Source organism: Zootoca vivipara, chromosome 5 (assembly GCF_965207765.1).
Source record: "Zootoca vivipara chromosome 5, rZooViv2.hap1.1, whole genome shotgun sequence".
Classification (NCBI taxonomy): Eukaryota; Metazoa; Chordata; class Lepidosauria; order Squamata; family Lacertidae; genus Zootoca; species Zootoca vivipara.
Genome location: NC_142588.1, coordinates 52,225,294 through 52,247,874, shown reverse-complemented (window position 1 = coordinate 52,247,874; position 22,581 = coordinate 52,225,294). Strand labels below are relative to the sequence as shown.

Below are 22,581 nucleotides of genomic sequence, written 5' to 3'. Positions count from 1 at the left end.
TGGTTTGAATGTATGAACAAGAGCATTTTCTACTGAAAACATGCACATCCAATATTCATCTGTACTCACCTTTAGCTCCTGGTCGGCCTGGATTGCCTGTGAGCCCTACAGAGAGTTAAAAACGAAATTCAGTATACAAAATGCCATACATCACAGTGTATGTGAGAATGGTATCATACTGGACCATAAGGAATCGTGTATTCAAAGTTCCTTCATTGCAAGGCATATCTCTCTCACGCATAGCCTTCCCAGATATTGCAAAAGGCAGCCTGCTTTTGTTTCATTTTCATTTGTTTTCAAAGGACGCAGATTCTTTCATCTTCCTCTCCATCCATATCAGTCTCCCAGTACTTGGGAGTGCAATCTATACACCCATTCTCAGATATTTTGAATGGATCATTTGGAATGCACCACTTGGTAGATGTAACCGCATGTAGCAGCAAAACTGAGTATAGTGCCCTGATCAAAGGAAGTAATAATACCACTCTATTCTGGCTTTAGTCAGGCTACACATGGAGTACTGTGTCCAGTTCAGGGCACCACAATTCAATAAGGATATTGACAAGCTGTAACGTGTGCAGAAGAGGGCAACCAAGATGATAAAGGGCCTGAAAACCAAGCCTTATGAGGAATGGCTGAGGGGATTGGGTATGTTTAGGTGAATGAGAGGAGACATGACAGCCATCTTCAAATATCGAAAGGCCTGTCATATTGAGGCTGGAGCAAGCTTGTTTTTTCCTGCTCCGCAGGCTAGGACCCAAACCATTGGATTAAGTTACAAGAAAGAAGATTCCGACTAAACATCAGGAAGAACTTTCTAACAGGAAGAGCTGTTCGACAGTGGAACACACTCCTACTATCATTCCTTGGAGGTTTTTAAGCAGAGGTTGGATGGCTATCTGTCACATATAAATCTAGTTGAGATACCTGCATTGCAGGGGGTTGGACTAGATGATCCTCAGGATCCCTTCCAACTCTACAATTCTATGAGATGCAGTTGCTTCCTTGCATATTAACGCCATTTAATGTACAACTAAAGAAGATCCTATTAAGATAACATGCAACGGGTAACCTCTAAGTATGTGGTAATCCCAGAATTACCAGGCTCACCACTTATCTAAATTTCCATAGCCAGGTATGACAAGAGACCAGTTCTCCATGTGGTTATTGCCACACTGTAAATGACAACTGTGCATTTAGCAGTTATTGTTTCCCACTAAAATGAACCTTCATTATCTGCTGCACCAAATCCAACGTTTTTCAGTGTTTAGTAGGTACTTAATGCTGATGTCTTTCTATACAAAGTGTATTTACCTGGTGGTCCTTGAAGTCCTGTGAGACCTAGGAAAATAATGGCAAACATTTGAAGAAGTTCGGAATTTACAACCATGGTCTTTAGTTTCAGCAAATAAGAACCTGACCTTTTCAGCTGATTCAATAGCATCCCAAATGGAAGCCACTGCTGCCTAGTCCTTTTCAGTGCATTTATGATCAGCCCTTGCTTTTTAGCACCTACTTGCTTAACTCTTCCTTCATGTGTTTGTCATTTTTAGCTTCAGTACCTGCAATGTCCTCCCTTTTGGCCTCCTTTTTCATTTTGCTGATGTAGAAGTTCTTTACACATCCCCCCCACCTCTTTCCTGCCACCATAATGGTACAGTTCCCTTTCCTAAATCTCTATGCTGAATATGAACCAGCTTGCAAACAGTCTCCGCAGTGAATGATGACTTTGGGTTTATATACGAATATGTGAATGAATTAAGCTTATCCTCCTATCCCAAAACTACCTCCAGGATTTTCACTTTCCCTCATGGGAACCAAGCTACTTGCTTTCCCCTTCTCAATCTTTCTTGCCTCCCTGCTCCTCTTCCTATGGGGAGCCTGATGTTCCATCAAGGCTAAGGCTAAGTCCTGGTGTTCCACCTCTGCTCCTCAGTTTGAAGATTACTACTGAAGAACATTTCAGTGGCAAAGGGCACTCTCCATACGAAAGCAAGAACAACTGCCAGGGGCTGTTCATTTGCTTAACAACCAATAAATGTGTTTGGTGTGACTTTTATTACCTGGTTGCCCTGCATCTCCAGGAGGTCCTGGTGGGCCTCGTGGGCCTGGCAATCCCACCAGACCTTGCTCTCCTAGGAAATAATGAAGATGTTTGGACAATTAGCATTTTCATTTTATGCACCAGCCTTGTTCATTGAAATTCAGAGCTACTCAGACCAATGGAACTGTCCTACTATTTCATTTGTTTACTTATTTTATTTCTGAATTGCTTGCTATGAAACATTAAGTGATACAGTGATAAAAACAGAACTATAACCAACCAAGTGTGCAATGCTATATTCAAGATCTGCAAGCTAAGCGCCATGGGATTTGGTAGAAGCTCTTGCTATGCAAGATACACTACCGTCATAAAAAATTATGGTGGTAGAACATTGTAAATCAATGTCCAGACCCATTTGGTGTTATTTTTTTCGTGTTTTTCTCTATCATGAAAAGAAACAGAAAGCAACCATCTACCTCTGGAGCCTTGCCGTCCATCTGGTCCTGGTGGACCTATACAGACAAAAGAGTTGGTTAGTTACGGTATATCATAGAATCATATGTACCGTGTTTGTTACTTAACACAAAGCCATACAGAGGGACATACTGGTAGCTAATTGTTTAAAGTTCAAGTACATTTGGCTGGAGGTATATTTGTATAATGTATATCATATACTAGGAGCTACATTCCTCGCATTGTTCAGGAATTCTACAAAATCCAAAAATCAGTGCAAGTTTCAGCCTACCACCTTGATTCAAAATGGCATCCAATTATATCCAAACATAGATGAAAACCTGCTCCTTGATCTCAGGAATGATCATGCAAAATTTCACTATAATATCTTAAGAAGTGTTCAAATGCATAATGAACAGGTGCAGAACTTTCAAAAATACATAGTACATAAGTGAACAGGTAGTGTGCTGGTGCACAGTGCTTAAAAGTGCCCATGGCACTCACCCCAAATTTCTGCTGCCGCTTCACTGTGAATAAAGCAAGCTAGAACCCCGCAAGTGGTAGCCACAGTTGGTTCTTGAATTACTACTTAGGATTTGTTTGAGGAAAACAAACCACAAACCTGGATTCAGACTGCATGACAAACTAGACTCTGGCTTCTTTCAATCCAGTGCAGCAGCAGCAGCAGCAAGAGCAGGGGAGCAGCACCAATATAACTTTTGAACAGCATACAACAGCACACTGTTCGTTCAAATTAAACCATGGTTTACTGTGGCATGTGAACTGGGCCAATATAATTTTATCAATGATAAAGTGTACAGAAGACCAGAATACATTTTCATTTCCTTGCTAGCCTTCACTAAGTGACACAAAGAGATCATTCACACATGACTTAAAACATGCACATATGCCAATTACACCTCTTGCATCCCCAAACAGCGAGGAACATGGAATCATGGAATTGTAGAATTGGAAGGGACCCTACACAGAACAGCATTTTTAAAAAATGCTTTCTTTCCTTTGAAGGCAGCTAAATTTCAGTCCCTCAGATTGTCTTTTATTCTGAGTCTTATGATCCAAGAGTCCTAGAGACAGTGGTTTGAAGTAGATTATCTTCCAGAAAGGTCAATATTATATATTTTCACTCACCTACTGATCCTTTAGCTCCTGCTTCACCTTGAGGTCCAGGTAGCCCTCGGGAACCTGGTTCACCTGCAAATTAAACAGGAATGGCTCAGAATGATGTGCATAGTTCTGCTTTAAGGGGTTGCTGCTGGTATAAGAACCAAAGAGGTGAACTATGTAACCGTCTTCAATACCAGATTAAAATACAACATGCAATTCTTGCAGGTGCTTCTCTTGAGATCACATCAGAGCATCAAGACCTGGGTGAGAGCCAGTGGCAAAGTCTTAGTTCCTGTCATAAGCTCCCAGTCTGAACTGCTTCATCACTGATGCTCCCAGAAAAAACCTTCCTGATCTTTCAGGTTTTCTGCTTTTTGAATGGAGGGAGACCATGGTTCTCCTTAGAACTAGGGGAAATCCCCTCACTTCCTGCCTGTCCTCAAGGATGACAACCTTCCAAGCACACCTCTTAGTCATCATGGGCAAGCATGGATGCTCATGTGATGTCCTTTTAAAATCCTTGATAATTTACTACATACCTGTAAGACCACGGGGTCCTTTCTCCCCTTGATCTCCTAAAAAGAAAACACAAAAAGGAAAGTTGATATTATGCAATTAATTCACACTGAAACTTCCCCATCAAAGCAAAAAACATATTCATGGCAAACATATAAGGAACGCCCTAGTGACTAGGGAAATAGGAGTCTGATAGCTATTGAGGAATCACATATTATTATCCAGCATACCTTTGGTTCCAGGTACTCCCGTGGCTCCTCTTTCACCTAAAAACACACAGACACAATGGAATTGGGGGGAAAACATTGGAGAGTCAAATCATTCATCCATATTGGACTGAAAGGAACAGTGAAGGTAGGGCATCTGTCAAACTCCTAAGGGAGGATTCTACACACCCCAAATATCTTTAAAGCTCAATGTAATCTGTATTAGACTGCCTTGTTTTTATTCATTTTATGAAATCCACTCTGGGAGCTTTTTGGGGTAAAGAGAGGGGTAAATAAATAAATGATATCCAAAGGCCTTTTCCTAACACATGTCAATTCACTAGCAAATTAAAAAATACACACAATTTTGAACAACTCTCTCTCTCTCTCTTCTTTATTTTTCCATGAACGCGTGCATGCACCCACTTTTTAAAACTGTTACCCTCACCATTTAAATTACTTATATTCTTCATTTTATTATTTAATTTCAGTCAAGAAGTGCTCCCATGACCTCCTTGGGATAGGGATTCAACTATCTGCTATAGGTACTCAATAGATAGTGGCAGAAAAGAGCCATATATTATTTTCTCTCCTATAATTTGAAACAGATAAATTGGGCTCTGGGCACTGAGTCATACCTTTAACACCTGGGATACCAGCTTCACCTCTAAATCCTTGAAGCCCAGGAGGACCTAAAAAGAAAAGTAAAATCAAGAAGGGTCAAGCACATAATATATGAAGTTTCTGAAAAGCAGAAAATTGAGTGGATGACATATTTTATTTGTAGCTCTCTTTTCTTTCTTTTTCTTTTGTATAGTTTTACTACTTTTGAGGCAGGAGAAGCAATATACCAGATGCTGCCAGTTACAGTACCTGGGTTTACTATATTTTACAACTACATAATGAGAACATGATACTTACCAGGAGGACCATGGGGACCTGGTGAACCCATCATACCTAGAAAAGGAAACATTGCAACTGCTCAGGAATTATGTGATTTAAAGATGAACAAACAATACATTTGCAATCTCATGCATGCAAGTTTTTGTAGCACCAAGACAACATGGATGGCATAGAAAAATGCCAGCCTGTATTTCCCCCCATTTAATCTGGATTTACCATTCATAGGGGAAATCTGATAAAGTAAAGAAACCAGTTGCCAACAGCATGTTTGCAATATCTGAACAACCTGTTTGCAATATTAGATGCATCTAGAAGGACCCTTAGCCTACACTACGGTCTAGGACAAAAATAATTTCTTTTAAAAACACATCAATGACCATACAGAGAATTTGTGTACAGTGGTACCTCGGCTAAGTACACAATTGGTTCTGGAAGTCTGTACTTAACCTGAAGCAAACTTTCCCATTGAAAGTAATGGAAAGTGGATTAATCCATTCCAGACGGGTCCACGGAGTACTTAAACTGAAGCATACTTAACCTGAAGCGAACTTTCCCATTGAAAGTAATGGAAAGTGGATTAATCCATTCCAGACGGGTCTGCGGAGTACTTAAACTGAAAGTACTCAAACCGAAGCATACTTAAACCGAGGTATGACTGCATGTAAATACAACAACAGAGGATAACTAAGAACTACTCCATTGTATTCTAAAATATGCACCCGGTTTATTCTGAATAGCCTCAAATATTTCCTTTGTCACAATAAAGCCAAGGGGTAAAAAGTGAAGTAATATTAATGCGTTCAGCCTCACTGTTGCAACTCATGTTTCCTTCATAGTTAACTATTGAGCTTTTTTATTTGTGTGTTTTTTTATTTGTTACAAGCAAAATAAAAAAATTCCTTCAGTAGCACCTTAAAGACCTTTATTTGTTGTTTGTCCTTGCTAGGGACTAAATTTACCTTTGAGACCAACAGAACCTGGGGCACCGGGGGGACCTTGAGGTCCTGGTTCGCCAGGAGTACCTGCAGAGTAAAATGTGAGAAGAATCCATTAAGTAACCTGCTGAAGCCTAGTAATTGCTTCTGTCATGTTTCTCCTTGGTTTCCTGGCCCTGAACCATGAAGACCAACTACACAGCACTGATGTTTGTTATTATGTTCAGCCTTAGCGGGAAGATGCTTCTTTTCCTGACCCTGATAATGCCAATGTGGTTGGTGGGGTTGGTTACATAGTCTGTCAGGTGACCCCATTCAGAATATAAGGTTACAGTCCAGTAATGTTTGGGGGACAGCAGCTGAGTAGTGTTTTCCAACCCTCTCTTTCATCACCTTACCCCTCAACAACATGAGCAGAGGGACACATTCTGTAGGAACCAAAGTTCGATGGACGCAGATAAGGTATTGTTTTCCCTGCCACAAAACAAACTCCCATTGTAGTTTCATTGTATCCCATTACTCATATGAATGACGAAGGGCTGGTAGCCCCATTCACTTGGCATCTGAAGGGGGTGCAGTTGTGATCCCCAGCCCTGTTTGTATCTCTGAATAATGAGTAATTAAAGTACAAGAGACAGGGACCCAGGTGGCGCTGTGGTTAAACCACTGAGCCTAGGGCTTGCCGATCAGAAGGTCGGTGGTTTGAATCCCTGTTACGGGGTGAGCTCCCGTTGCTTGGTCCCAGCTCCTGCCAACCTAGCAGTTCGAAAGCACGTCAAAATGCAAGTAGATAAATAGGAACCGCTACAGCGGGAAGGTAAACGGCGTTTCCATGTGCTGCTCTGGTTTGCCAGAAGCGGCTTTGTCATGCTGGCCACATGACCTGGAAGCTATACGCCGGCTCCCTCGGCCAATAATGCGAGATGAGCGCGCAACCCCAGAGTCGGTCACGACTGGACCTAATGGTCAGGGCTCCCTTTACCTTTAAAGTACAAGAGACAGTACATTACTGGGAAACAAACTCATCTCTCAGCCCAATCTTTCTTACATTTATGTCATTCGGACAAATACCAGACTGTTACTGCCTTTTCCACAACAGTATTGCTGCCATTTTATGCGACTGTTGAAACTACCCAAGCATCGCTTATGTCACAGTTATTATCATACCCATGCACAATATTAAGGCAGTGTTTTTCAAACTATGGGGTTCCTAGGAATTTTATCTGGGCAAGCTTCCCTTGAAAGGCAACTTGACCACTATTACCGAACTTCCCCAGCAATATATAGTAGACACAGGGGTGTCAAGTGTGTTTTGGGGTTTGTGTGGGGCAACAGAGCTCCAAAAGTCCTAGTCATTGCCAAGTATCACATCCTTTGCAATGCACATAAATTCCTGTCAGACAGCTGAAGTAGCAAGTGTAGCTTGAAAGTATAAGTTTGAAAGCCACTGTCATAAGAAAAAAAACCATCTATTTATTAAGAGGGCCTCCCTTCCCACAATAACTTTGTAATATTAATAGAAGTGATCAACGATGTCAGGTGGGAAAGCAAGACACAAAATTATTGTTTACCTCTGTCACCTTTCTGTCCAAATCCAGGTGGACCAGGCTCTCCACGAGGTCCAGGAAGTCCCTCTCGCCCTCTTTGTCCCGTGGGACCCTCCATACCGGTTTCACCTGAAGAGAACCAGTACCTTAGAAGCCAGGTCCCAACATATGCCACATTCTACTCAGTAGAGCTAACAAATTCCCCTGTGTCAGTAGCTGCTGCCCACTGCCCCATGTGCTGAGCCATTTCTCTGCAGCTTCTCAGGAAAATTTCAGAAACTGCTGGAAGCTACCTAAAAAGGCAAGCAGTGTCACTTTGACTTATTCGGAAAGAACCTTCCAGACTGACTTGGCCATTGGCTCCTCCTGGGCTGGAAGTATAAGAGGGCTTCCTGTCACAGTTGAAGCTTTGCTTGAGCAATAAGGTCTACCTGAGATCTAGCATTTCTGGCTCTGCTTTCTGGCTTGCTCTCTGACTCAAATTGCTCATTATTCTTTGATCTGCTTACCCATGCTGCCTTTCTGTCCTTTTGGCCCTTCACGCCCAGGGATGCCAGGAATACCTGTTAAAACGACATTATTTTTCTTTTTTGAAAGTGAAATAAATGATGTTAAAAAGAGCTGCGCCACTAGCTATGCACTGCTACTTTGTGACAACGCAGGGAAATGTAGAGAAGCTGAAATGAAATCAGCATTAATATCTGAATTCAAGTTTTGATTGTTGCTTCAAATTTCACATTTTCAATGAACTGTGGCAATAACCAGAAGAATTGCTCCGAATCAGCATCAGTTTAAGGGTAAGTTTAAAAAATAAGAATGTGGGGATCAAACACTGAGTTTGGAAAACCACTCCCAGATTTGATTTAAACTATGGAAAACCACTCCCAGATTTGATTTAAAATGAAGTCTAGTATCATATATTAAATTTTCAGTATTTGAGTTCTACAGTTCTGCCTACTCCACTGCAGAGACCAATCTGTCCTTAGTTAAGGAATCAGTCAGTAATCGCTCTTTTTTTCCATCACGTCTTCCAACGAGTATCATCTAATATAAAGGCAATCTACGGTAAGTGCCTTACTGCAAATTGCTGCAAGTCAACTTGAAGGCATCTCTCTCTGTTCTTGTAATGTTCAGACTTGACAAAACAGATCAAGTTGCATAATACGGGTGCAGCAACTGATCACAGTGGGAAGCAGAGAAAATGAACAAGGTGCTCTGTGGTAACAGCTGATATTCTCCTCCCCACTAATTTCAAGCACCCTACCTGCAAAATCCAAATTTCTCTTCTCTTTTTCAGTGCACTTATATATAACTAGCACTCTAATAATATAAGAATTTCTGAACTCTTTTCATCTCAGATAGTACCACAATTGTTAGGCAGGCGTGCCCAATGCTAATCTCTTCCTTAACAACTATTGTTGCTTAATATCAGACGCTAAACAATTCAGCATATAGACTATTGATCCCCCCCCTTTATTTCACATAATGATGGCATGATTAGAGCACCTGTACAGGTTTATTGCCCTGATTCCTAGTGGCCATGGAAACTCCGTTGCAAACACATGTTCACACACAAAGAAAAGTCACTCCAAATAAGATGTCCTAGCACACAGGAACTGAGAATTATAAACTCACCTGGGGTGCCCATATCACCTAAGACAGAACAAAAAGGACAGAAATGCATCAGTTGTGGGATCAAAATAAGGCTTTGCTCATTTTATCAACCTCTCTCTAATTACTGTCACACAAAGGGGTAGTTCTGGGAGCTCATAAAAGACAGTGTCAAGGCTGTCTCTAGGTCAATCAGCTCTTCAGCTCAGCTGAACCGGTTCACTCCTTACACCTTTCTCTGTATTTCCTGTGAATTCTCTCAATTTTAAAGAAATTGACTTGTGTCTAATACTTCCATTCAGCTCATGCAACAGCCTTCCCCAAGCGCAACAAAACTTCCCCCTACTCTCTTCTCCCCTGCAGCCCCTTAAAAATGAGCACCCTCAAAATCTGCTCGAGAAGGTCGGGGGATTCTCTGGAGTAGGTTTTGTGAGGAGCACAGGGAGTGGAGTGGAAGGGGAAGTCTCATTGAGCAAGTAGAATATTGTTTATGTAGTGTTGTATGCAATCCATTTAAACCAGTTTGAAACTGGCTTGAAAGTGGTTTATCTATCATGGCTTCCCATGGAGAATCACAATAAAGGTAGTACTTCAACTTTCTCATAAACCCCATTCTGGGTTGAGAATCATAATTATTGGGGGAGGCAAAACCCATCCTAAACACTTGTTCATTTCTATGACCCGCATTACTGAAACTACCGTAAGAGAAATCCCATATCAAAACAGAGATGCAGCATACCTTTCTGTCCTGGTTCTCCTTGGAAATAACCTGCAAAGGAAACAAAATGCTAGTCATATTTCTGTTGTGCAAACTACTTCTAGCTTAATATAACGACAGAGAGGCAGTGCAATTAAGTGGAACGTATGTGCAGTTTGGAAACCAAAAGCATTTTGTCCTGGAACCCTTTCAGTTGGCTATGGATCTTCTTTAGACTATTTGCCCATTATCACAAAATTAGGCTGCATAGTGTCATCCAGTTTGAAATCTCTTAGAATGTTTAAAGCCAAGGAGTAAACATGGCATCCTGGAGGTGTGCCAATGACAGCCTAATGTGCTTCTAATTATTCCAGCATCATGTCACTTGTTACAGCAGCTTTCTCAAAGATAAGGATCCTCAGTATTGGAGGACAGGAATGAAGGCTCCATCCTCTGGACATCTGGGTATAGCATGATTCCAGATAACGTCCAGAATTACACTTCATTCATCTGATGAAGTGTATTCTAATCCATTAAAATTTAGACCGGAAAAAGTGATAGTCTTTAATTTTAGTTTAGTTTAGTTTAGTCTTTTGCTTTATACAAATGCACAGATTTGTTTGGACGGACCTCAAAGTCCACATAATTCAATTATGCTCCACTCTCTCCCTCCAGTTTAATTGTGTTAGAGGAAATTTAGGAGTGTAGCTAAAGAACACTACACATTTTCTGGCAAATACATTGCTTCATTACCTATCCTTGTGGAATTTTGTGGGCTCCTCACCTTTGCTTCGCTCCACATCCAGCCTCTTCTTCATTAAGAACCACAACTGATCGTCACTAATTTCACCCTGTACTGCTTTATATCTCTCAGAATGTACAGAATGTACGTTTTCAACTGTGTTGGGTTGAACCTGCCAGCGGCTGGCTTGGGATTCAAGGACCTCCACCCGGGATCTCAGCTTCTTCACTTCTTCCGCTGAAAGGAGGTTAAAACAAAGAATTAGATGATCATTGGTTTCACTATTTGCATGTGTGAATACAACTTTAGTCCTCTCCCCCCCCCCACCCCGTGCCTCCATTCTGCTTTTCCAGAACTGAGATGAAACTTAGGGGTCCTCCAGACTGCTGTTTTATCACAGGTGTATTCTTCAACACGTTCTTGATTCAAAAATGGTACATTACTGGTGGGTTTATTCTGCTTTTACTTGCGCTGTGAAGTGTCCCCAATGCTACTACATTAGCACTATCCAAAGGAACTACGGTACAGAACAACAAAAACAGATGAAAACAAACAAAACCCAGACCATTTGTGATAAAAAAAGTTATAGGGTTTCACCAGGAAGTTTGGGATATGCACTGATTGGAAGAGAAGCAATGAGACTGCTCCCATGTTTTTGCAGACACAAACAGTATTGAAAGTGAGGTTTTGTGTGACTGCCCCAATACCATAATAATCACAAATAGTTATGAATGTGGGGAACTTACTGAATACAAAATGCCTAGGGGTAGGGAAAGGGCAACAGGAATCTTTCTTGAATTGTGGGGAAGTTAACTCAATTCTGATAGAGAGAGCTTCTTTCAAAGGAGTGAACAGTCGATTCTCAGAGGAGGATGTATGTGTGATATATATATCAGCTGGTAGAGCATGAGACTCTTAATCTCAGGGTTGTGGGTTCAAGCCCCATGTTAGTTATACATATAGGGTTGCCAGACTCAATAGAGGGCAGGACTCCTGTGCCTTTAATTGCCCTGCTCTCTTTTGAGTCTGGAAACCTTAAAGAGAAACCAGCAGACCCTTTGTTTAATTTCCAAGCAAAGGGTCTGCTGGTTTCTCTTTAAGGTTTCCAGACTCAAAAGAGAGCAGGGCAATTAAAGGCACAGAAGTCCTGTCCTCTATTGAGTCTGGCAACCCTATATACATACCCAGAGCATTTTACCTAGGAAATTCTATATCATCATATGACTGGCCAATCAACTCAGATTGGTCAGTTCTCTAACCGAAGTGAAAATATGTAATTAAGTTGAATTGTTTCTTTTCAGTGAAGGTGTCCTTCCTGCATTGCTCATGGGGAGAAAAAGAGAATGGCACTTGGGGCTTCCCAGGTTCTTCACACTTTGCCTAGATCCCTTCACCCCAGTCCTAAATAATTTAAGACCATGCTCTCATCATAATCAATGGCTTAACTTTCCTACCCATGTTTGTTTTGATTGCTCAGTAGTAATTGCTACAGAGTACTACTTGTGGACGCCTTGCAGACTTTCCATAGGCACCTGGTTGGCCACTGTGACTACAAGATACTGGATTAGATTGGCCTTTAGCCTGATGCTGTTGGGCTCCTCTTGTGTTTTTACTAAGCCATCCCCTTCCTTAGCTGCAACCCATCACTTCTCCTGTTCGCTTGTAATAACTTACCCAGAGCAATAAGCCCAAAGAGTAGACCAAGGAGAAGCAGCAAGGCTAGCAGCAAGCCTAAGAGCCACTTCCACCAGCTGCAACAGGAGGCACAGGGGCACCAGGCTGGAGCAGCTCCTGCTCCACCGCATCCATCATCACCTCGGATTTCTATCGTGAGCAGAGGCATAACAGTAAAAGCAGGTTAGACAAGGGAGTGTAGCTCCACAAAGGTGTAGGCTGGGAAACGTTCCAAGGACGTTTATATATTCTTTGAAGTTCTCTCCATAATGGCTTCATTTGGGAATCATGACAAACCATGGTTGATATAATGACTGGGATGAGCCGAGCCCCCTCCCTTTGGTTCACGAAATCCCCACTATTCCTTTCTCCTCTAGTACAGCTTTAATGAATCACATTTAGCTACCACCTAAACTTAACTATGGGCTTCTGAAACAAGCCAGCTTCAAAACTGCAGTAGTGTGAAGATGGCTTCTTTCAAACAAGCCATAGTTAGGATTAACCATAGTTTGTGGGGCTTGAACAATATGTCGCACTGTGGTTATTTAAAAAGAGATGGAAGCAAATGCTTCCAAACCTCTCCTTATGGCTATGAAAGGAAAAGGGCACACCAAGCAGTGGGAGGTTACTCCTCATTCCCACCATGGATCAGTTATGGTTCATCATGATGTCTGAACACAGCCATTACATTTATCTTTCTCTAAATGTAACATTCCGAACTTGGTGAGTGTTTGTGTCATGAAGTGATTAAAATCACAAGCAATGAACCAGAATCCCCCAGTTTAAGTCTCTGCCAAAATCAATGGGAGTAAGAAAGATTTTAAAGCTTGACAAAAGATTTCAAATAGTGTTACACTTCCTCAGGGGACACTCTCTAGCAACTGAAGTAAGGGAGACATCTGGGATTGATATTCTGGACTCAGTAAAAGTACATGACAACATTAAGTGAGCTCTTGTGCAGCTTCTGTTCACTTGTGAGGCATAGACAGGAGAACTCCCTGGTGGATTGTGATTGCTAGTTGCAATCCCCAGTAGACTGGAACATTTCTACTGGAGTATCATTGACTTTAGTTGGCATGTTAAGGAATATTTGAGCTTTGGGTTGTAGCTCTGTTGTGCCTCTGATATCAGCTGTTAGTAGGGCTACATTTTACCTAGTAACATTTTAAAGCTATAATCACTATAAAACGTTGCTTCCCTTCTAAGGCAGACACACTCACCTGCATAAGTAGCTTTGTCCTTTGTTGAAATAGATCTTAGTCCTCCTATCAGAAAAAACAAGAACAAATGCTAAATAGTCTTCCTACATGCAGCCACACTATTCCTAAATGAAATTCAAGCCAGGGCAACAGCTGCCAATCCAAATAAGCATCATGAGAAAATAGTTGCAGTGTGGCTTCACTGATCAGAGAATAGGGCCACAATTTTGCAATTTTCATCATTAAGGGGGTAAATATTAGACAGGTTTCTGCAACTCACATTGGAATTGTTTTAAAATGAAAAAGGATAAGAAACCCTAAAAAATAATGGTGCAGAAGCATCCGCAAAAATAGAAAGCAACAGTTGCAAACACCCACACACAACCACAAGAAAGGTACCTTTAAAGAAAATGTCTCTCCCCCTCCAAAAAACCCGACTCACCCTAAAGCACTTCTTTCACCTCCAGAATGACTATAGCAACACCTCAATTATTTCCTGCACATGGCACTTTCTAGCAGATGTGTATAGAGGGGAAAACACTATTTTATCATGTGTAGGTGCTAGGAAGCCACAAAGTACAGCCACTTCTCAACACGTGATTCCATGGTACAATAGCCACCTACACAATTTTAATGTATGTTACACAAGTGCACACATTTATTTCTATAGCTATGATGGAAAAATATTATTCCTACTTCAAGGCAGAGAATCAGAGGTTTACCATTTGTTTCTGATTTCAGATAGGAATCTCCAGCATAAGAGGAAGAGAAAGCCTGCTTGTCTTTCTTTAGGGTGTCTTCTGAATAACAGCCTGTAAACAGCCCAAACAAAATACATTTAGCAGTATCTCAAAGTAGGTATCACACCTGGTTTGTCTGAACGGACCAAGTTCCAGTAGCATTGGAACAATCTTCTTCCTCATTCATGCTGACTTAGTTATTATGGGGTAATTACATTGTCCACCCAAAATATGACTCCACTGCTCCCAGGATAACCACATAGCCACTGATTATGTGAATACACAGGGACTGGAAACGAGCTCTCCACACTTCAGATCAGGGGCTTTAGAAGCAAACCAGAAGTGACTGGGAGAACCTTTTGGCAGATGCAAGTTGCACTGCTTCCACAGATGCTCTCAATGGCAGCACAGACAGCTGGGCTAAGAGCCACCACATGCTGGTCACTGGCTGCCTAATGAGATGTAGCACAACCAACCCCTGAAAAATACTTTGCATACATGCACCGTAGGACCAGTTCATATGTTACCACAAGAGTTTTACACAAACTACTTATAGTTTTTGAATATTCAGTGGTCTATGAATCTTGATAAACAAACAAAAACAGCATAGGAGCTGGGAGTCAGTTAACAATTGCAGGGGAAGGCATTATGCTGTTTCCCCATTTAGACCTTACTAGAGTAGTATAAAACTAAACTATAGGAAGGCAGCTTCTACCCCACCAAAGTAATGTCTGAGTTAAGTCTAAAGTCACCAATGGGTGTGAGACATGAGAACGAGGCAGGAAACAAACCTCCACTGAGCCCAGTGCCGGAAGCACTGAAAACTTTTCCACTGTCCTTGGTCATGATCAGCAGCTCCACATCTTTCTTGGGAGCCACATTCTCTTTCTCTAGGAGCAGAAACTTGCAGTCCTTGCGCAGGATGTCATCATTCTGAGAGCCTGTAGTAGTGGCAGCTGGATGCCATTGAAAAAGGTAAAAGAAAATGAAAGCATGCAACTATTGCACAATAGCCCTATGAATATTCAAGCTGTTGGCAGGAATCTGCCATTTCCCTGTTCCAGCCTCATCATATATTTTGGGGACCTGGACATTTGGATTTCCACATTTAGGGGATAACCTTTTAGTGAAGATCTGTCAGCTGCCAGACTACAGAGTTTGGTGGCAGACCATGCTTAAGCGGGTGGCATGCCAGATACACCACAAGCATGGCAAAAATGGCAGGAGAAGGACTCAGACATGCTGGCAAAGTGGCTCCACACAGGGGAGGAGGAAGGGGGTGTGGTGGGGGTGGTCCGCCCCAGGTGTCACCACTGTGGGGGGGTGATAAAATGCAGGGCAGCACTCACCAGTGGCAGGGCCTGCAGCACGCCAGAGCCACACGTCGCTCCTGGCTCCGCACTGCCCCAAATGTTCCGCCCACTGCCTCCCCCTCAGCTGTAGGGTGGCTGAGTGAGAGGATGCAGGCAGACTCCTCAGAGTCCCCCCAGAGTGTCCTGCCCCGGCTTGCCCCGCCCCCGGGCACAGAACATGCGTGCCACCCCAGGCGCCCAATCGGCTTGCTCTGCTGCTGACTACACAGGCAAAAGTTGGTCCAATGTTTGCCAGGAGGATACTGATCAAGTTCTGAGGCTGTACATATGCATAGTGTGTGATATTTGAGCTCTTTGATCCCATCCTGCAGGGGAACCCAAGTTCTCTTGGGAGCAGTGTGTTGCTGCTTGCGCTGGCACTGTGGCATAACTGCACTATGGCCATGCCCCCAGATCAGCTGGCATGGAATGGCTCCCTCTGTTCTCTGGTTGGTGTGAGTGCATAGCATCTGCCACGCCCTGGGATTGGTGGGCAATGCTGCTGTTCTGAGGCATTTACATTCTTTATTCCCAAGTGCTTTCTCTTTCTATACTGGACTGAGCACGTATTGGATAGGGCAGTTGTTCTGCCGGTGTAGCGGCAGCTGATCTCTGGCCTCAGTGTAATTGCAGTAGAGGATTGCTTTGCCCATTTTCAGACAGTTATTTAAAACTCCACAAATGCTGGATTCAGACGAAATGCAAATTGGGTTACAAATTTATGCTGGGTAGAAAGACACTTTTGCTAACACCTTCAGTACATATATAACAGGGGGAAACTCATTCTATTGAATTCCTGCCATAGTTGTTAGAGGCACTGGAACATGCTAGAAATAAAAAAGGTAAAAACCCTGTCCAAAAAGGATGTACTGTATCCAAAATATATTTCTGCTAGGGTCTTTTGGCCCTTTCTTCTGTAGGCTCAAATGTAAATTTAAATATTTGGACTATCAAAATGTCATTTTCAGTATTTGGACTGTATAATGTCAATTTCAGTATCTAGACTTGTAAATGTCTAATTGCATTCTGTGCTTTGACACCCTTGGCAATACTAGCAAAGGCACCAAAAGCACCAGCAAAAGCACAGGGTGGGAAAAGTCTATATGGGTGAGAACAGGGCATAAATCCTATATGGGTGACAGCAGGGTTTTCTGCTGTCTTGATTAAAATATGTTCTTTTTTAGTAATAATGGGTTTGTGGAATTGCCATGCAAGCAACTGCTGTCTTTGATTTATCCAACAAGACTATGAAGAAATGTTTCTGTGAAGGCCGTCTGGTATAAAGTTTGAATTAAGGACAATTATATCGGTTTTGCAATTAGACTTCATGATGTAAATCCAAGTCAGCTCTAGCTCTGCTTTGAGGAAAAATGGCTGCAAAACAGGCACTAGGGAGAATATTAATCTGTTCTCCAAGCGCTTTAGTGCACTAGGCCTTTATTCTTATTTTCAAAATGCAGCAGCTGCATCTAGTGGAAAGTCTGGATAACAACACACATGATGGGAATTTCAGTCCTGTGATATCTGGAGTTCAGTTTAGTTTCCAACATTTCTACATCAGTTTGTAATTCTCATTTTTTTAAAAAAAAAATTGTCAGCATTTTAGTGCAAATTTATCCTAATAGGCATTTTTTGGTATACGATTTTTGCAAGGAATTTCCCCTAATATAATGTATTTTTATATTGTTGTGTGTTTGCGGGGGGTGGTCAGTCTATATGAGGCCCGAGTCCCTTCTAATCCCCTGCATCCAGCAAACATTTCTATACATGAAAAAATAGCCACTAGTGACACAACCCCACCTCCCCATTCCATGGCAGACATGTGTATACTAGATTGCAGAAAAGGTCCCATATAGAGACTGGTTTTCCATATACTGTAATGCAAAATGAAAATGAACATTCACCAGTTGTAGATGAGGTGGACACACCAGTGCTAGTCACGCCATAGCTCTGGGTTGTATTTTTCTTTGCTCCATATGCTGTTGCTAATAAAGGAGAAGAAGAGAAAACTGCTTCAGTTCACAGTTTGTGGAAGCCAAAGAAAGAGATCTAGACATCTGCTTCCCCACCACCACCTTTTTTGGGGGGGGGGAGTAATAAGCAGAGGAAAAGGTACCTCTTTGCAAAGAGTTGCAAGTTACTAATCAATAATATTTTATTTCATTTTATTAAAGTTCAAAGCATTTCAATGCAATAATCCAAACAACCCTTATAACAACCCTGTAAGGCTGGTGAGTATTATTGTGGCAACTTGGCAGTACCGGGTACTTAGTGTTGTGACAACACTTAGGTACAGTGTCTGCTGTCCCATCTCAACTAATCATGTTTGGCTGTTTGTACTCATAGTACTCAGCATGGGTTTAAGCATGGTTCCCAAGTAACCTGCCTGGTCCCTGGTTTTAGTATGCCCTACTCTCACAAACCCCCTCATGACCAAAGGGTGCTTGGCAGTGGAATCCTATACATATGTACTCCCAAGTATGTGTAGCTGTATATGATTGCACTGTGGTTAGCGTATGTGTATAAGTGACTGTTTCATCAATATCTGGAGCATTAAGGAGTTGCTTTGTACTCAGACAGACTCTTAGTCCCTCTAGCCTGGTATTCTCTTCTGCACAGACTAGTAGTTGCTCTCTGGGGCTTCGGGCACGAAAGTCCTAACTAGAGATGCTGCGGCCTTCTGTATCCACAGCTTGTGTTCTATCACTGTCTATGGCCAGGGCCAGCCCACAGCATTTTGCTGTGTGAGATGAAGGACCAGAAAGCACCCCTTTCTCTACTCCATGCACAGAAGCCAGCCAGAGGGGCAGCTGAATCTTGCTTCAACAGTAGAAATGGGACAACTTCTTTCACTGCATCTGAAGCATCAGGCTGTGTGGCATACACAGCTCTGCCCTCCAACAAAGCGAGTGGATACAGGTATCAGGAAGAACAATCAAGGGGCTGTCACTGCTGCCTATCATAATCTACCGCCTGAGGTGTTTATTTCACGTTGCCTAATGCTGGGGCCAGGTTTATAGCCCAGTGCCTCCCTTGGAGCATCCAGTCACAACTGAAGTTAGTGAATATGCACAACATCAAACTGTCTACAAAGGCCTGTCTGAGGCTAATCCATGGCCAACATGTATAGAAATAAGGTTTTAAAAATATTCCATGAGGAGCTGAATTTCTCAAGTACATGTATGTCACCAAAATGGCTACTAAACTAGGTATTTTCATAACGTTCTGTTACCTTACCTGCGGTTGTGGTTGCAGTATTGGCAACACCAAGTGTGCTTGGAGCCAGGTTGTTCTGAACACCAAATACTGCAAATAAAAATATCCTGGGGTGAGGTGCAAGTTTATAAAAAAGCAAACAGCCATAGTGACTCCCCACAGGTAAGAATGGTCTGAAATTAACCATGCCACAAAATTGAAGACTTTCACTATACTGTACCTAATAAACTGAGCTAGTATGTCATGTTTCATATTCATTTCTAACTGTCCTCTCAGAAGTGCACAAATCTCTAACATATTATACAGGAATAAACTTTTATTTTTGGGAAATAGCTTGAAAGTTCTCTTTAATATTTAAAGTTTAGAGGAAGGGTGTGGAAATATCCCTTGCTGATTCCTAGGTTGTGAGAGACTTGCAAGGCAAGGAATTGCCTTGCAAGCCTGGATGCCAGACCTGAAGGCTTTGCCCACTCACCTCCTGGCTTGGGTTACAGGTAAGGACATCCCTCTGACTGGCACCCAGGCTCAGGGACACACTGCAACATTTGTGTTGCTCATTTCACTTGTATTTATTGTATGTATTTATGATTATCTTCAATAAATATTTTTTAAAAATCCTCTGCTGCAAGAGTTCTAAGCTATCCCTCAAACAGGCACTTCTGTTTACAAAGTGGGAGCTTTAAACAAATCCCACAAACTAGTCCAGGTGTGCTGATGCCACTGGCATGAAGAACTGGAGACGAAACCCTTTGCATATCCCTCTCCTGAATGCCACGCATCTTGACAGGTGGGATCAAGGAGGGAGGGAGAAAACGCACCTGTGGAAGAACTGCTGAGACCAGCATGCAGACCTGGGGAACTGGGAGCCAAGTTGTTTGGGACGCCAAACACTGTGGGGGAAGGTAGGGGGGGAAAGGAAGAGAATGTTGACTATGTAGGTGAGGTCAGAAAGCTTCCAACACATCTGGGATGTGACACAAATCACTTGTCCTGTAGCAGAATGATCAGTAAACTTTAAACTTTTCCATTTGAAGTCCACACACTGAAAGAAGTCTCTAAAGCATGGCGGAGGGGTAAACTGTGCCCCTTTATATCTGGACAGCTCCTGCCATCAGTGACCATTGACTATGTTGGCTGGGGCTTATGGGAGCTGGAGTCCAACAACATCTGGAGGGCCATAAGTTTCCCATCCCTAGCCTAAAACCACTGTGCTTCGCCCTTTGCAGACATCTACCCTAATCTTGCAAGCTGTTGTTTAGTTTGTTGCTTCACAAATGTTCTTTTATTGGTATTCAGTTGTACTTAGAGCCATCTAAATTTGCTTTACTCAATTTAACCTTCCATTGAATAATATACATGTCTGAAGTGAATGAGTTCAGTAGAGGGCACACATCCCACCCTGATCCGATATATTGTCCTCAAATTCCAACAGTCACTCAGGCAATTTGGCCTGAAGGGGAAATTCCTTCCCAACTTCCAATATCACTTATACCCAGACGGTGAAGGCAAGTTCTGAAACCAACTGAGGAATGGCAATGAAAATGTAGGAAAGCAATGATGATACAGAATATCCACACTGCATGCTTCCTTCTTGGTCTTTAAGACTTCTGGGATCGGGTAACCACAACTGGCCATCTCATGATTTTCAGAAAAAGTTATCTCAGAGCTTGTCTGCAGAATTGCTATGGCCGCTGCTGTGAACATGTACCTGATCCAGTAGAGTGTGCTGCCGTGTTCATCAAAGAGGAGCTCTGAGTCATGTTGTTGTGGTAGCCACCGAGAGACGACCCTGCAGGCAGGGTGGAGGACCACATGTATGCGGGGAGTGCAGCATTCAAGATGGTCGTGTCGTATGTCCCTGACACTGGAAGAAAAATCAACAAGCAACATTAAAAACCATATTTCTTTATATACAACGCATGATCCTTAGGCAATGTGATTTCTTTTTCTGTTCCTCTCCCCTAAACAGCACCATAAAATATGAAACTTGGTCTGTTTTTGGTGTTTCCCTTTTTTTAAAAAAAACAAGTTTATATAGTCTTCAGAGTTATAGAGAAAAGCATGAATATGTGCTTCAAATTGGTTTTAAAGCAGGCATGGCTAACCTGTGGCTCTCCAGATGTTGTTGGACTCCAACTCCCATCAGCCCCAGCCAGCATGGCCAATAGTCAGGGATAATGGAAGCTGTAGTCCAGCAATATCTGGAGGGATAGAAGTTTCTCATCACTGTTCTAAAACACCATAAAAAACCAATGTGATCCCTAGCACAGTTTTCAGCAGCCATGGAATTGGACATCAGCAGAGATCCCTTGTTTGATTCAAATTTGCTTCCTGCAGTTGCTTCCTATTTGTCAGGAGTCACTCCTGAGTCCTGAACTTCTAGCTTTCAATTAATACCTCTGCCCTGGTCTTTAGTCTAGAACAGGGGTGGGAAACCTATGAACTACCGCTCCTATCACCTGTGATCATTGGCCATGGTGGCTGGGGCTGATGGGAACTGGAGTCCAGCAACCCCTGGAGGGCCATAGCTTCCCCTTACCTAGTGTGAAACTACTTTTGATGAAACTAAAAAAAGTATTGCAATGGTGCCACTCAATCACTGCCAAGAGATTAAGGACTGAAGCCATTATACTTCACTCCACTTTTGGGGTATCAAGAAAAAGCATGCACCTTTGGACAATCCTGTGATCCTTGCACTGTTGGTCTGAAAAGAAGACGTACATTTGCAGCCTCTGCCACCCATTCCACCTTATTCTGTGATTTGATAGATTAGAAATATGCTGGAATTCCAGCAATCAGATACCTGATTGGCTGCTCTCTGTCACCATTTTGGTTTCCACAACAGCTTTTTTAGGTATCGGGAGTGTGCTTGATGGGGACCGAGTTGGGCTAGCACTAGCTGACCGACTTCCCCGAAGTAGTCGTTTGACATCGTCCAATTCTGTCCCTAAAAGAGAAAAGAGATATTGGAGACTTAAGGCCAAAACTTGACAATGTGGGTAGAAAATTAAAAGCATGATGTTGGTAGAAAATTGTATGCTTTATATGTTTTGGTCTTTAAAATGACAGATGCATCTGAAGACGAGCTGAATGGTGCAAGCCAAAGCTACACACACACACACACACACACACACACACACACACACACACACACATTATACCTCTGAAGCATATTCTTTCCCTCAAAGACTTCTGGACACGGTAGTTTACCCCTCGTAGAGCTACAATTCCCAGCAACCCTTAACAAACCAGTGCCCAGAATTCCGGGGGGGGGGGGGAGGAAAGAGAGAGAGAGAGAATGTGCTTCAAACATGCTTCAAAAATATAGTGTGTATGCAACCCTTGTCTCTGTTCTGGCTGGCCCACCTCAACATAAAGGACTCTTCCTCCCTTGAGGCCACAAGTAATTTCTTCATTGGATTATAGTGATCCTTGCTCCTTGTGTATTTTTGTCAGCCCCTATAGAGTTTCCGGCTAACAGATATTAGGAAAATATCAGATGGCATCATGGAAAAAAAGGGCTACCACATGGTCAGAGGAAGAGTTCATCACTACAACTACTGGATTATTAATCAAGGAGATTCAGCTACCCTTTGTTCAGTCCACAAAAAAACAGCTCAA

General features: G+C 42.4%; 1 protein-coding gene across 5 annotated transcripts in view; it reads right to left on the bottom strand.

The window, feature by feature from the left end:
* Positions 1-22,581, bottom strand: part of COL17A1 (collagen type XVII alpha 1 chain) — a 63,540-nt gene that overhangs the window by 23,564 nt on the left and 17,395 nt on the right. For all 5 annotated transcript variants that reach the window (XM_035133915.3, XM_088669612.1, XM_088669613.1 and 2 more), the window contains 24 exons: positions 21,764-21,907; positions 20,669-20,824; positions 19,779-19,850; positions 18,982-19,050; positions 17,649-17,729; positions 15,184-15,348; positions 14,375-14,464; positions 13,674-13,718; positions 12,454-12,603; positions 10,822-11,016; positions 10,080-10,109; positions 9,365-9,382; positions 8,239-8,292; positions 7,754-7,858; positions 6,207-6,269; positions 5,266-5,301; positions 4,983-5,036; positions 4,369-4,404; positions 4,162-4,197; positions 3,647-3,709; positions 2,521-2,556; positions 2,064-2,135; positions 1,315-1,341; positions 70-105 (listed from right to left, as the gene is read on the bottom strand). In XM_035133915.3, coding sequence (XP_034989806.3) covers positions 70-105; positions 1,315-1,341; positions 2,064-2,135; positions 2,521-2,556; positions 3,647-3,709; positions 4,162-4,197; positions 4,369-4,404; positions 4,983-5,036; positions 5,266-5,301; positions 6,207-6,269; positions 7,754-7,858; positions 8,239-8,292; positions 9,365-9,382; positions 10,080-10,109; positions 10,822-11,016; positions 12,454-12,603; positions 13,674-13,718; positions 14,375-14,464; positions 15,184-15,348; positions 17,649-17,729; positions 18,982-19,050; positions 19,779-19,850; positions 20,669-20,824; positions 21,764-21,907 — 1,833 coding nt within the window. The remainder of the gene's footprint in view (positions 1-69; positions 106-1,314; positions 1,342-2,063; positions 2,136-2,520; positions 2,557-3,646; positions 3,710-4,161; positions 4,198-4,368; positions 4,405-4,982; positions 5,037-5,265; positions 5,302-6,206; positions 6,270-7,753; positions 7,859-8,238; positions 8,293-9,364; positions 9,383-10,079; positions 10,110-10,821; positions 11,017-12,453; positions 12,604-13,673; positions 13,719-14,374; positions 14,465-15,183; positions 15,349-17,648; positions 17,730-18,981; positions 19,051-19,778; positions 19,851-20,668; positions 20,825-21,763; positions 21,908-22,581) is intronic.